The sequence below is a fragment of the Telmatherina bonti genome (assembly GCF_933228915.1).
Source record: "Telmatherina bonti genome assembly, chromosome: 1".
In the NCBI taxonomy this organism is placed as follows: domain Eukaryota; kingdom Metazoa; phylum Chordata; class Actinopteri; order Atheriniformes; family Telmatherinidae; genus Telmatherina; species Telmatherina bonti.
The window spans coordinates 6,808,852-6,822,111 of NC_136619.1; the positions used below are offsets into that span (position 1 = coordinate 6,808,852).

At 40.6% G+C, this 13,260-nt stretch overlaps 1 protein-coding gene across 1 annotated transcript in view; it reads right to left on the bottom strand.

Annotated features, from left to right (window-relative positions):
• Positions 1–13,260, bottom strand: part of LOC306755142 (neural-cadherin) — a gene marked incomplete at both ends in the record, with an annotated part of 401,965 nt that overhangs the window by 114,878 nt on the left and 273,827 nt on the right. Inside the window, 2 exons of the mRNA XM_079239421.1 lie at positions 779–993; positions 12,090–12,367. Coding sequence (XP_079095547.1) covers positions 779–993; positions 12,090–12,367 — 493 coding nt within the window. The remainder of the gene's footprint in view (positions 1–778; positions 994–12,089; positions 12,368–13,260) is intronic.

Consider the following 13,260-nt stretch of genomic DNA (forward strand, 5'->3'; position numbering starts at 1 on the left):
ACTTCACGCTGGTCTGCTCACACACATTAAGACTATCGCCACGGCAACAAGAGTACGGTCCCTCAGTGCCCTCCAGAGCCGGAGAGGTAACCCCGACAAAGCCCGGTTCATGTCGAGTTTCACATCTTACTAACCAAACTTCACAACGTGTCACAGTGAATAACAGGAGAGTGTGTGTGTGTGTGAGGTGCTGCCAGGTCAACACACACAGCGAGTAAAACCTGGAGCTGACATCTGTCCTGAAAACATGTCTGCTCAAGCCGAGTGAGACGTCGCCACGTGCGTTCAGCCGCTGATCCTTGTGAAGTCATTAAACACAAAACGGAGGTGAGTAAACCTCGTTCGACAGAAACCTCTTCACATCCTCGCTTCCTGGAAGTTTTCAGGATTTTATTTCCAGGCGGAGCCGGCACCCTGATCACAGGAAGTGGCTGTAACACAACGACTTGTTCTGTCAGGAGGCAGCTTGTCTGATTTCAGCGTAGCTCCTCACTCCTCTTTATTTCCTCCTTTATCTGTCTGGCTTCACTACATCTCTCCATTCTTCACCTAATAAAAGGCTATAAGCTCCATTTGAGTTTAAAGTCACGTCATCCTGTCAGGTGGTGTTGAGTCTGGCGTCATGTCAAACGAAGGGACGGATATCTGGTTTCAGCAACACTGCAGATCTTTGGGCTGTGAGGAAACAGTCATCTACTCCTGAAATGTTTCATCCAGTAACAGCATGTCTCTGTCTCAGAGCTCTGAATCACATAAATAAGCTGGAGATGCTTCATACCGACTGCCATGAAGTCCTCGTGGTCCCAGGCCTGCAGCTGGGCCAGGGGCCCGCTGTACAGCAGCAGTCCGTCAGCAACGTCTGTGATGAACTCCAACGACACGTGGCTCTCGAAACAAGGCATCATCGGAGGAAACCAGGCATAGCCGTTGCCATGGAAACTGTGCTTGTTTTCCTGGCATTCAGGTCCCTCGAACTGAGCTGGACATTGGCACCTTGGGAAGAAGAAGAAATCAAAGGAAGAATTAGACGCGTTAGAGGACGTAGATCTGAGAGTCGAGCTCTGTTCGCCTTGCAGCCATCGCTCACTCATCCAGATGTTCTCATTAGTGGTAAAAATGCACTACATCTCCACCAAACTCCAGTGTGTGTACATCCACACACTCAAGTCCTCATTTGTACCACTGCTCCAAGTGGAAATCCCACCTCTTATGTCCCCTCTTCAACAACATTTCACCCAGTCCAACCTTCCCAACCAAGTGACCTTCTCTGACCAGATGAGGATTTTCTACCATCTTGCTGAGCATATGGCCACACCTCCAGGTCCAAATGAGTAAAGCAAGTAACTAAATAAGCTGTTTGCAGTCAGCAGCAGGATGCAGAAATAACCTACAAAATGTCATTTAAAGCTTCCTAATAGTGGCTTTTCATTCTTAACCTGTTAAAATACTTTAATCTGGAGCTTTAATTATATATCTGGTCAGTTTACTTTATCTGTCCTGTTCAGTGTAATCAGAGCAATTTGGTGCAGTTTTTCTTGGAACTTTTTTATCATCTTCTAAATATAATTTAGGTACAGATGGGCAGCCTGAACTAAAGCAAACATTTAAAGTATGGATGTTACACTAACAAATAAAAGATATAGAAAAATATATCAGTGATATTCCAGTAGGTGGGGCACCAGTCAAGGTACTTTAACTTAGGTCCCAATTCCCCCTCTTTAACTATGGTAATACAATGTGTATATATATATATATATATATATATATATATATATATATATATATATATATATATATATATATATATATATATATATATATTACATTTTGGATAAATTATAAAAAATTTGGATATATTTTAAATGTGAAATTTCATGATATTTCCTTCAATAAAATTTAAAATGTATGTACTTTTACACTTAGAGGTTTTTCATGCTGTTTTATAAAACAGAAAAATTTTGACTCTTTTTTTTTTTTTTTTTTACAGTGTTTAAAATAATTTCTGGAGTTTTCTGGTTACAATCAGGAATGTTAAAATGGACAAGAGAAATTCCTCAATCCCAGAAATTTCTGCCCATTATTCTTACGACAGGCATGAAAGGGTTAAAAGGAGAAAGGTTAAACCCAAAGCTCAGACCTTCAGCTAATAGCCATGTTGTGGAAAAGCCTGAAGCATGAAGCTGATTAGAGAAAAATCCACCAGAACTTCAGAGTGGAAGTTATTCTGTACTGAGGAATTATTTTGATGGATTTTCTGAAGGAAATAAACATTTTCACACGTTGCCAGCAATTAGGAAATCTCTGAACCAGGAGTAAAGAGATGCAGGGCTTTTATTTTGTCCAAAGGCAATCGTCTCCTCCTAATAAATGAGTTTTTATTTAAAAAATAAAAGTGATTCAAGATATTCAACATTTCTATTTCAGCCGTGTGGTTCCTTCAAACCCACACACTAATGTGCATTTAGACGAGTACGTACACACACACACACACACACACACACACACACACACACGCATAGATTGGTGTGTAGACAGCTCATTTCTTATTCTTATTTCTTCTTCAGCTCTTTTTCTGCCTCTGTCCAGGACGGAAAAACAACACGTGTGCTTGCATTTCCATGACATCGGAGAACACTACATGAACGTAAACACGTTTATCGTCAACGCACGTTTAAAACAACATTCCTCAGAAATAATCGGAAAGGTTGGTTAACGGATTTTACTGTTTAGCTGTGAGCATTAAAAAACAACAAACAGTCATTTGATTTTTTGCTTTCAAATAAAAACAAACTACAAGTGAAACGAGGGATTTTTCCTTTTAACTGAAATAACAGTGGAAAAAAAAAATGCTTAATTTAATTTAATTTAATTCATGCACTCAGGATTTAAACAAACTTTTGGCAAACTTTTCCTGAAAAAAGCTTCTTGTAGAGGAGGGTAAAACTTGGTGGGCGGGGACACGTTGGAGAGATCTGATTGGTGGAACCAGTGGAACTGTGGAGAGCTTCCCACGGCATTTTGAAGCCTTTCTCTCTCATTTCTCTTCCTAATTCTTTGTAAAACTTTGTGTTTTGCTGTTTTTTATGATGCACAACGGGTGTTGTTTTTCTTTCATTGTGAAAAAGATTCCATCTTCTCTGACACACATCCCTACTGTGTCATCTTTACCTAAAACAAACTGGTCACATGACCCTTTACGTCATGTTAAATGCCGAAAAAGAGTTTTTTCTGATGCACTTCTGTATCGACACGCCTGAAAAATCCGCTCATGACTGATGTTGGGAGAGATGTTCCATTGCTACTTATTTTCATTGCAATATTAAGTTTTTATAAAATTCTAGTGGTGAAAGAAACTCAGCTAGCTTCCCTTGTAGCATCAAGGCTACACCAAAAGTAAGTTAAAAAGCCAATTTTATTCATACTTTCATATGAGCTGGCATCATTTTGGTCAATAATCATCCGTTATTATAGAGACCTTATCTCCATAATAACATGTGACGCACTGCAACATGTCATATGGAAAATAAACATGTGGCGGTGCGTCACGTTTATTTTCAGTATGACAGTTTTAGCACAACATGTTGAGCAACGAAAGGAAGTGTTTTTTATCGACCGTGCTACTTTCACCCCGCAGGCTAACGTATCAAATCCAACTTTTCTCAACATACGTGACCCTGAATTTCTTTGTTTTTTTTTGTTTTTTTATTTCCAAATTTCACGTCTTACAGTCAGACATGTCGGCTCTTTCTCAGTCTGAACAGTCGTGTCTGATTTCATCTGAGTTCTCAGATCACGGAAGTCTCAGATCTGGACCGCAGAACTGGACGATGGACAAAACAACGTTACAGGACAACTTCGCCGCCTCCCGTTGCACAACAGTTACTGTAAAGACGATGAACGTGACTTGATTGGACGGTCCTGATGTGGAGTGAAGTTGACTGGAAAACACACGCTGATATTTCCATGTTGGCACTAAGAGCCAGACGTGTACCGACACACCTTTGGTGATGAAAACAACACATTTATTTTCCTCTTCAAACCTTCCCTCTGACTGTAAAGTTAATGTTTTGTGAATGAAATATGAATGGAGGCCATAGAAAACATTTAAGCCTCCATTTCTATTTGTGTAATGTCCTCCTAATTCTCTGTGCATTAAACAACCTGAGACATGCCGCCAATCCTCTTACGGCGGCTTTGATTTGCTCATTCCTCGTCTGCTGGGAGCCAGGTTTTGTATTGGGTCGGGTGCTGTAATCCCAGCCATCCTATCAACTCACTCACTCCACAAATCTCATTATTAATGCCAGTGCCTTGATTATTTGTGTGCTTTTGCTGCAATCTTGGACCATGATCTGTTTGTGTGTTTGTAGGCGCCGGGGTGTGGTCGTATCTGGAAGTCACTGGAGCAGAAAACCACCCACAGCAATTTTATGCAATTTTATCTTTTTATTAACTCTTATCTGTATGTTTTATTTCACACCCCTCCCTCTTCTATTCTCTGACAGCATGTTTTTTTTTTCCATTTAAATCCATTATCTTCCTATTTTTTCTGTCAGTGTTTTTTACTTTAGCCGTTATTTTTCCTCTCATTCCTAATCTGTAATTCATTTTTCCATCTCTTTCCTCAGTGTCCTGTCTGTCTTCATGTCCCACCTCTGCTTCTTGTCTCACCTGTTTTTTCGTCTTTGTTTATATTTGTTTAGTGTTTAGTTAAGTTCCTCATTTTTGCTCCCCTTCCTCATTCCATCTTCATTTTCTCCTTCCCTGACACGCTACGTTTTATCTCCATTCCTCGTCTGAACCCAGAGAATCACACAGCAGATGTTGCAGAGCTCAGGTACTGCAGCATGATTGAAAATGTGACAATCACACAGCAGCTGTGTCTGCAGGCTGACAACCCTGCCTGCTTGGCCTTGTTCTCTCTCTCTCATCTATCTGGCTGAAACTTCACAGAGGAGCTTCCATTCAGACCCACTTTTCATTGAATGGATGCACTCTGTGATACCAAGTTTTAGGTAATAGTCACAAGAAGAAAAAAGTTCATAATGTTTTTGAACCTTCATACAGACAGACAGGTGCGTTTCCATTACACATAGAATTGCACAAAAACTAAATATTACAATAAAAAAAACTGCTAATGGAAACAACTACATTTAAAAAAAGTCTCAAACTTCGCTGAAAAGTTTTTACTCACACATGAGGTGGTTTTTTCAGATGTTTCGATACAGAAACATACACAAAAGTGTAATGGAAACACATCTTTCGCATTTATGTATCCCCGGAAGTGAAGTTAGGTTCATTTCCGGAACAAACAACAACAAATTCCAGAGATTTAGAAGAGAAAATGAGAGATAAAAGCTTCATAAAGTCGTATCAAATTCTCCTCAGCAAGTAGAAAACCTCCAAATTACACCACATGGCTACTTTGCATAAACCATCATTTTTATAAAATCTCGTTACTCTCACAAGATTTTACGAGACTTGAGGCCAATGCGCTAAACACTGTTCAAATGGAACCACCTGCAAATCGCAATTATTGTTTGTCAAAACGTACAAATATCGCCTTATTTTGTGAAAAATGAAATGGAAACATGCCTAGTTTGCTCAGCAGAACACAGCATCCAGACCATCATTCTGCTTGCTTAAATGCTGGACAAGACAAAAAAAAAAAAAAACAAAAGAAAAGAGAAGTACGCCTCGTGCTTTAGGACTGGTAGTAAAGACACCCGACACACTCGGCTTGAAATAAAGCATCACTACTGAACTCTGGTACAATTTCACACAAGCAACAGCTAATTCAGCATCTGCTTTGCATCCTGTCTCTTCTCTGAGCTCTATCGAGCCGGTAAAAGTCAGCCCGACAGTGACTTTAGTCTCATCTCTTGCTCTGTCCCTTTCTCTCTTTCAGTGTGTCGATATCCAGTTGTTGATGTGTGACGATGGAGCAATACGAAGCTGTCGTGTGAGCTGTCGATGTTCAGTTTCTCAGCCTGCTGCCAGGGACAAAGAGAAATTTCATTATTTCTGGTGCAACTCAGCTGAATATAAAGTGCTTCAGAACCAGACGTTTCCATTCATTAAGTCAATCACAGCGACAGCAACCCAAATAACAAGATAAACCTGATCAGAGTTGTGTTGTTTTAGCTTTATTCATGTCTTCTGTTAGAAAGGAAAACATGTCAGCACGTGTGGTTGTTTTACACGTTAACCATCATCATAGACGTCTCCTTATGCAAAGCAACGTCTGAACGGCAAAAGCAGAAAAATGTCTCCAACCGTTGTGTACAGTCGCGCATGAGAGTAATTCAGGGATTATGTGGATCCGGGCAGTCATCCTGCTCAGGTCCAGCTTTGAGCCATATTACATGCTGGCTGCGGCCAACCAGGCTCAAATCCTCCCCTTTCATTGCTGCTTCTAATTAAATGAGGCTGAAGGGTAAAATTAACTTCCTGAAGTCACAGAAAAAAAAAAAAAAGCTTTTGTGGAAACATGTGATGAGTGTTTAGGTTCATCTGCTGTCCTGTGTATTCACAGCGACTGCATGTTTGTGCACGTGTGTGAATAACTATGCATGTATGGAAGATGCAAAAGAAAACAAACAGCAGCTGTTTTTCTGTGATGTCTAAATTCTGCCAGGGTGCACTCAGTATGTGCACAGGTGTGTGTGTGTGTGTGTGTGTTTAACTATCTGAACAGCGATATTCTTCTTCATAATGTGCATTTTCTGAGGATTAGAATTATAACAGCGCAGCAGGCTGGTAGTTATTTAGGTTTGGCATTTCACATTAGAGTATCCTGGTATATATGACTGTGTGTTTATATGTGAAACAGGTGGTCAGCCATGTTTACAGGGTCTTCACAAAGGACAGAATAATTTCATATAAACTTATTTGCATTGAAAATTTGACTCTCATTGTAAATCTGCAGGCTGGTTGTATAAATGACCCCCATTGTTGACTTTCATTTCTGGCCCAGCTGATGACTGATGGAGCACATTTCACTATTTCTGTTTTCTGCTTTTATTTTTGTTAATGATGATCTTATGAAATGAAATTAAATGAAAAATACTTTATTAATCCCCAACAGGAAATTCAATTATGGTTACTTTAATATATTTTTTAGTGTAGCTGATCATCTTTATGTGTAAAGCACTTTGTCTGGCCGTTGGCTTTTAAATGTGCTATATAAATAAAGTTGATATTGACTCCTCTGCATCTCTTTATTCGAGCTTCAAACCAGCTTCTCAAACACGCCACCCAACCAGGATACCCTGGAACGAAAACGCAGCTGACATTTTAGGCTGGATGCCTCATAACATTTTTCTTTTCCCTCTCAGCTTTTAGCTGTAATCAGGGTCTGAACTGGTGCTGGATGTGTTCTGATGAAATTAATAGTCAACTCACACACTGGCACTGGTTTGAGAATAAAGCGGGAACCCTCCTCTGTAAACTGTGGCTCTACAACAATGCACAGAGGATGATTTCTACATTATTTTAAAACCAATACAAGTGTGAGAATTGACTGCTAATTTCATCATAACAGCCGAAGTTTGCATGGCGTTACAGTTAAGTCAGTGATAGAAGCTCAGGCCCATTCACTGATCTTAGATTTAATTGGTTGCAAAGAGCCCTTCACTTCCACCACTAAAGAGTCAACCCTGAGGACACGTGAAGCATCAGCCTGAATTACGCAAAATTTCAACAAGGTCATCGTTGCTCTTCCACCACGGCAAGCAACAAAGGGCTCATTTCATCATCAGTTATTTGTAGTTAAAAGGATCTTTATGAAAGGCTCTTTTGCATTTAGTGGCTGAGATTGAACACTGGAGATACGTCATGTGACGGTTAACATACGTGATCTTTTGTCTAAAAGGACAATGTGGAAGCTTGTTTCCATGCAACAGCAGGTTAGTAGAAGTAGACAGTTGTACTTTGGCTTTGTGTGAATTTAGTAAAAGTCAAACATGTCTTCTGGCTTGTCGACCAGAAAGGGATTGAAGGCCAGAATGCAGATGTTGGACACATCTGCAGCTCACATAAAACATCTCTGATATCATCTGACCACACAGGTTGTGGGTTGTAGAGATGTGCCCCATTATAGTAATGGTCAGAAGGACAAACGACTGGCCGCTCAGCTGGCAGACCACCATAAACCAGTAAACTAGTCCTTCTCCAATGGGAACAACATGCTACTGCATGGCCACATGTCATGGCTGCTCATTACGAATGTCTGGGAAGGAGATGATAAAGTCTTGGCCATGCGTCACTGATGTGTTGAAAACTTGGAGATGTCTGTCTGTCTGTCTGTCTGTTAGCAACGTCTACAGCAATAAAATCCCTGTCATAGTTAACTAGTAACCACGAGTCAACTATGTAGTTCTCCTGTATTAATAATCCTTAGCCATGATTTATTGCATTTTCTCTTCATGTCACCAAATTGTTTTGTTGAGTTTCAACGACAGAGAAAACCGTATTTGTAAAGAAAAAAATGCGAGCGTCCTATCAGTTTCTGCCAGCAGGGGGTGCAGTTTCACCTTTTTATTTGATTTAACATGAACTTCAACAATAAAACACAAAACTTCTTTTACATTAACGACATTACAGTGGCATAGTGGTTAGCGTGTGGCCCTGCGATGGACTTGCAAACTGTCCAGGGTGTACCCCACCCTACGCCCAAAGACTGCTGGGAAAGGCTGCAGCTTCCCCGTGACCCTTCATTGGACTAAGTGGTTAGAATAATGAATGAACATTATCTAAATCATGCAATAAAATCCATACCATAAAATGTTTTTAGCCACTCAGAGATGTTGGTTTAACCAACTTTAACTGGATGATGTAAGAACAACATTCCTGGCTGGTTGTTACAATGGGATGGTGGGCTTTAGAAATCTTGTCATCCATTCAACAGTGTTTTATCCGTTGCTAGAAAAGACCAAGATTTTATTACATATGTAATGAGACGGACAGAGATGTTACCTCTAGTCCATCTGAAAAACAAATGCCCAATTTTACAACCTGATTTGCATCAAAATGTACTTATTTCTGTCGCAATAACTGAAACATCGAAATGAAAACAGATATACTTTCTTTTCTCACAACTGCCTTTAAATCGTCTACATCGCCAAAGGAGAAGAGTCTGAACAGAAAGACAGGGGACCAACAAACACACACTGAACTGGAACAAAAACATGTTGAAGCCTTTGGTGAGAGTAACTTTTATCAGACATCTATGTCAGCACGGTTAGCTGTGAAAGTTGTGTGAACACTGGGCATATTTTATGTAACTTTTCTTTAGTTGTGACTCACAGTACAAGTTTGAACTTGAACTCTGGATTCGGGAACGTCTGGGCTGACACAGCAGGGGTGTATTGACTAAACACCACAGGCAGCCCACAAAGACGATAGCAGTGCCTTCAATACCGAGAACTTTTGTCTTCATGCCCATTTCTCTCAGCTCCACATCCAGTCCCACAGGGGAAGGTCCGGGAGACACACTCACCTGGTCTCATGTCAGAGCTGGGTTCTACTAATGTCTAGGAAAACATCATTTAACTGCATTTTTATTCAAAAAGCTGAAGACTAAACACCTGAACAAACCCAAAGTTGAAGAGCCATTTTAAGGACTTTAACAGCTTCATATGACAGCAAGCCAAGGTGGGCTCAGTATGTTGCACCTTTGCACAAATCCTTTTCAGTGTCACACAGCAGAGGTGATCATGACTTCAGCTAACAGCTTCAGCACTGCGTGTAAAGAGTGAAGAAAAGGTGCTTTCACTTTTCTTTTCTGGCAAATCTAATGCCAGAAAAAGTTACTAAATTTGTCATGAGTCACATTTTTTAAATACAGTAACTAAAGATGTCTGAAAACTTGCAAAAAATAGCACCAAAGCTGCTAAGTTATTATCGCCGCTCCGCTGTGTGCGCCAGAGTAATCGGTGCACCAGGAAATCATGCACTGACAACATTCTGTGTTGTTTAGAATTCAGGCTGAGATTAAAGGTGATTACATTTTTTGAACACATTATTTTTTATGTAATTAATTAATCATAATTAAGTTCTCATAACAAGAACGTCGTTGGTCCAAGCCTTGGCTGGTGGGGAGGTTCTTTGCATGTTGCATGGACATGTGGGTTCTCCCCGCGTACTCCGGCTTCCTCCCACCGTCCAATGACATGCAAGTTAAGTTGAATCAGTGATCCTCACTGATATATATATATATATATATATATATATATATATATATATATATATATATATATATATATATATATAACTACAACCAGGCGAATATAAAATAGTTTCTATATTTAGCAAGTTTAGAAGGTTTTGTAAAAAGTAATAAACATTTGTTTTAAAATATTTACCCAGTGGGACGATGGCAGAAGAGGTATAAGCACCTTGGAGCTGTGCATTACATGATTTTTATGCACTTTGCGTTTCTCAAAGTGTTCTAGACCCCAAATCGTGCATTAAAACTTTGTAATGCACAAATCTTTGTGTTTTAATCCTTAGATATGAAAAATAGGGGAGAGAGAGGGAGGAAGGGGAGGAGTTAAATTATCTTAGGTCTTGTTCACGAGTGAGGGAAGGATGGAACGAGCATAAGTTCGTCAGGCGGATCGGCGCCACGTCTGCGGTGATGTGGACTCTGCATCGGTCGGTCATCATGCAGAAGGAGCTGAGCCAAAAGGCAAACATCTTGATTTACTAGTCTAAGTTCCTAACCTCACCTATGGTCACCAGCTGTGGGAAGTGACATCTGGGCTTCCGTAGTCCCACAGGCAGCGGCCCCGTGGAGTCCGGATAAGCATCAGTTTATAAAATGATTAAAAAACCATTAACTGTAACTTCTAAAAGTTGCTTTAGAGTCATGGTTGAAGCACAAGCTGTAGGTCTACCAAGGCTTACCAACGTCTAATTATCTGCACTAAAATCACAATTAAATGTCATGCCATTATTTATTTATTATTGTATATTGATGCTGTAAATCATATTTTGAAGGTTGCTAAAAATGATTATGCTAATATCTTTGTAAATTACATTAAACTACAAGACTGTGTCAGGAATGAGCCAATGGTGCATCAGGATGTAATAAATTCTCCTCAAAAGAGAAAATGACTTGAGTTCCTCCAACATATGGAGGAAATTTCGTTTCAACAGCCCCATTAGAAATAAATTTACAGAAGAAGACTTGATGTGATTAATCTTCATCTTACCTGCTGCAGTACAGTAGGAGATACGGCAACGCAAGGCTTCATGGTAAAGTATGAACCATGCTGACAAAATGCTGATTTCTGACTGCTGCTTGACTGGTGAGGGATCACGGTGCTGCCTGTTGTTTCCAGTTGAACTTTTCCGCCGATCAGGCCACATGCAGGTAGCCCACGGTGTTGACGTAACTACATATCAGTAACACGCTGCCATACATGTTACATCTTAAATCATACGCTGCTCTGACAACACCATTAACCAGCAGATAAGATCAGTGCTGATTACTGAGGAAACCAATTTTACTTACTGGTGCAATATTAATATTAATAACTGTACATAGTAAAAAAAAAAAAAAAAAAAAAAAAAGCTCCTGCTGTCTATCTAAATGGAACATATTAAAACACAACCAGGTGATGTTATGAGGTGGGACCCCTTGCTAAACCAGGACAGCTGCACCGTTTTCGTGGGCCAGGTTGAGTACAGGACATAGTAACAGTGGTGAGATGGGTGTGTGCCTTTTGTGTGTTTCCATGTGTGATGACACGTTATGTGCGCTGCTAGCATGCTGCGGCTTTTAAATGACACTGAAACATTCAAACTACAACACAACAAGTCTAAATACTCAAAGCGAGATATAACCAGCTTGTTTGGCTCATTTGTGACTCTAATCTTTTATTTTATTTGTTTTACCATTTGCTGGTGTTTGCAGATGACATTGTTCATGTTACTTTAAACTAACTGAGTTCCAGCAGCATGCTGTGATTGTCTTTATTAACAACATGCCTTAGCAGCACGATTATTTCTTAATACTGTGTGTGAAGTGAAAACTATTATAAATGTGCAACGTGCCCTATATTAGATGATTTGTTTAAACCTACCTGTAGCCATGCTGGGTGTCCACACACATCCCACCGTTGAAGCAGGGGTTTCTGGGATAGGAGGCGCAGGACTGATGGGACTGCTCTCTTCCTGGGCAGGAGCACACGGCCGTGGATTCCACTGTGACAGACACTAGACTCATCGACCCACAGTCCACCACTGTGGGTGTGTCACGCACATTCAGCACGCTGGTGCATCCACCCGCCCCGGCGCACTCTGAACTGGGACATTCGTCGACACGGATCTGTAACACGCTGACCTGCAGGAACGACTGGAGCTAAATGAAGACAGACAGAAGAATAAATGAGTTCTAAGAGTAGAAACTGACTAAGACACAAAGATTTAATACAACTCCCGTTAAAAAAACCGGGACACTGTAAAATATTAATAAAGACACAATGCAAAGACTTAAAAATCTCACTAACATTAATATTAATCCCAACAGAACTCTGGGAATAAACCTTGCTCACAGCCAGAGGTCGATGTTTATCATCCCGTCTTCTTTTAACTGCTGTCTGCAAACATCTGGAAAGTGAGGAAACCAGTTGCTGGTGTTTCTAGCTGCAAAATAGTCCCGAACCTACACAGCTGTATTTCTGCTTTTATGATGCCCCAGATGTTTTGTGTTGGTGAAAGTCTGAACTGCCGGCAGACCAGTTCTTCTGTTCCACCATGCTGTCAGTCGAGGCAGACGGCCGCCATCCTGGGGGTTCTGCAGAGGCTTTGGGAGTTTTCCTTCCCACTGTTGCCTCGTACGGCTTAGGATGGGAGACTGGATCCAAGTCAAGATCCAATACAATCTGTTGGTTTCTCTTAGCTCGGCTATTTTTTTATGAATTGGCTTGAACTGATGCGTCAATAAAGAACCCTGGGATGACACTGTTGTGAAGTGTTGCTGTAGAAATAAAGCTGAACTGAACAAAACTAAACTGAACTGAATAGAATTGAACTGAATTGATGGATGCAGGATGTGGTCCAGCATGGTGGAACCTGCAAGGTCTTCCCTGAAAGAGACGTTGTCTGGATGCGAACAGATGTTTCAGCATTGATGGAGCTTCCCAGATGTGGAAGCTGCCCACGCCATCGGCATTAATGCAACCCCATCCCATCAGAGATGCAGGTTTTAAAACTGCGTGAAGGTCACAAGTATCCAGTCTGACCTTTGCCCTT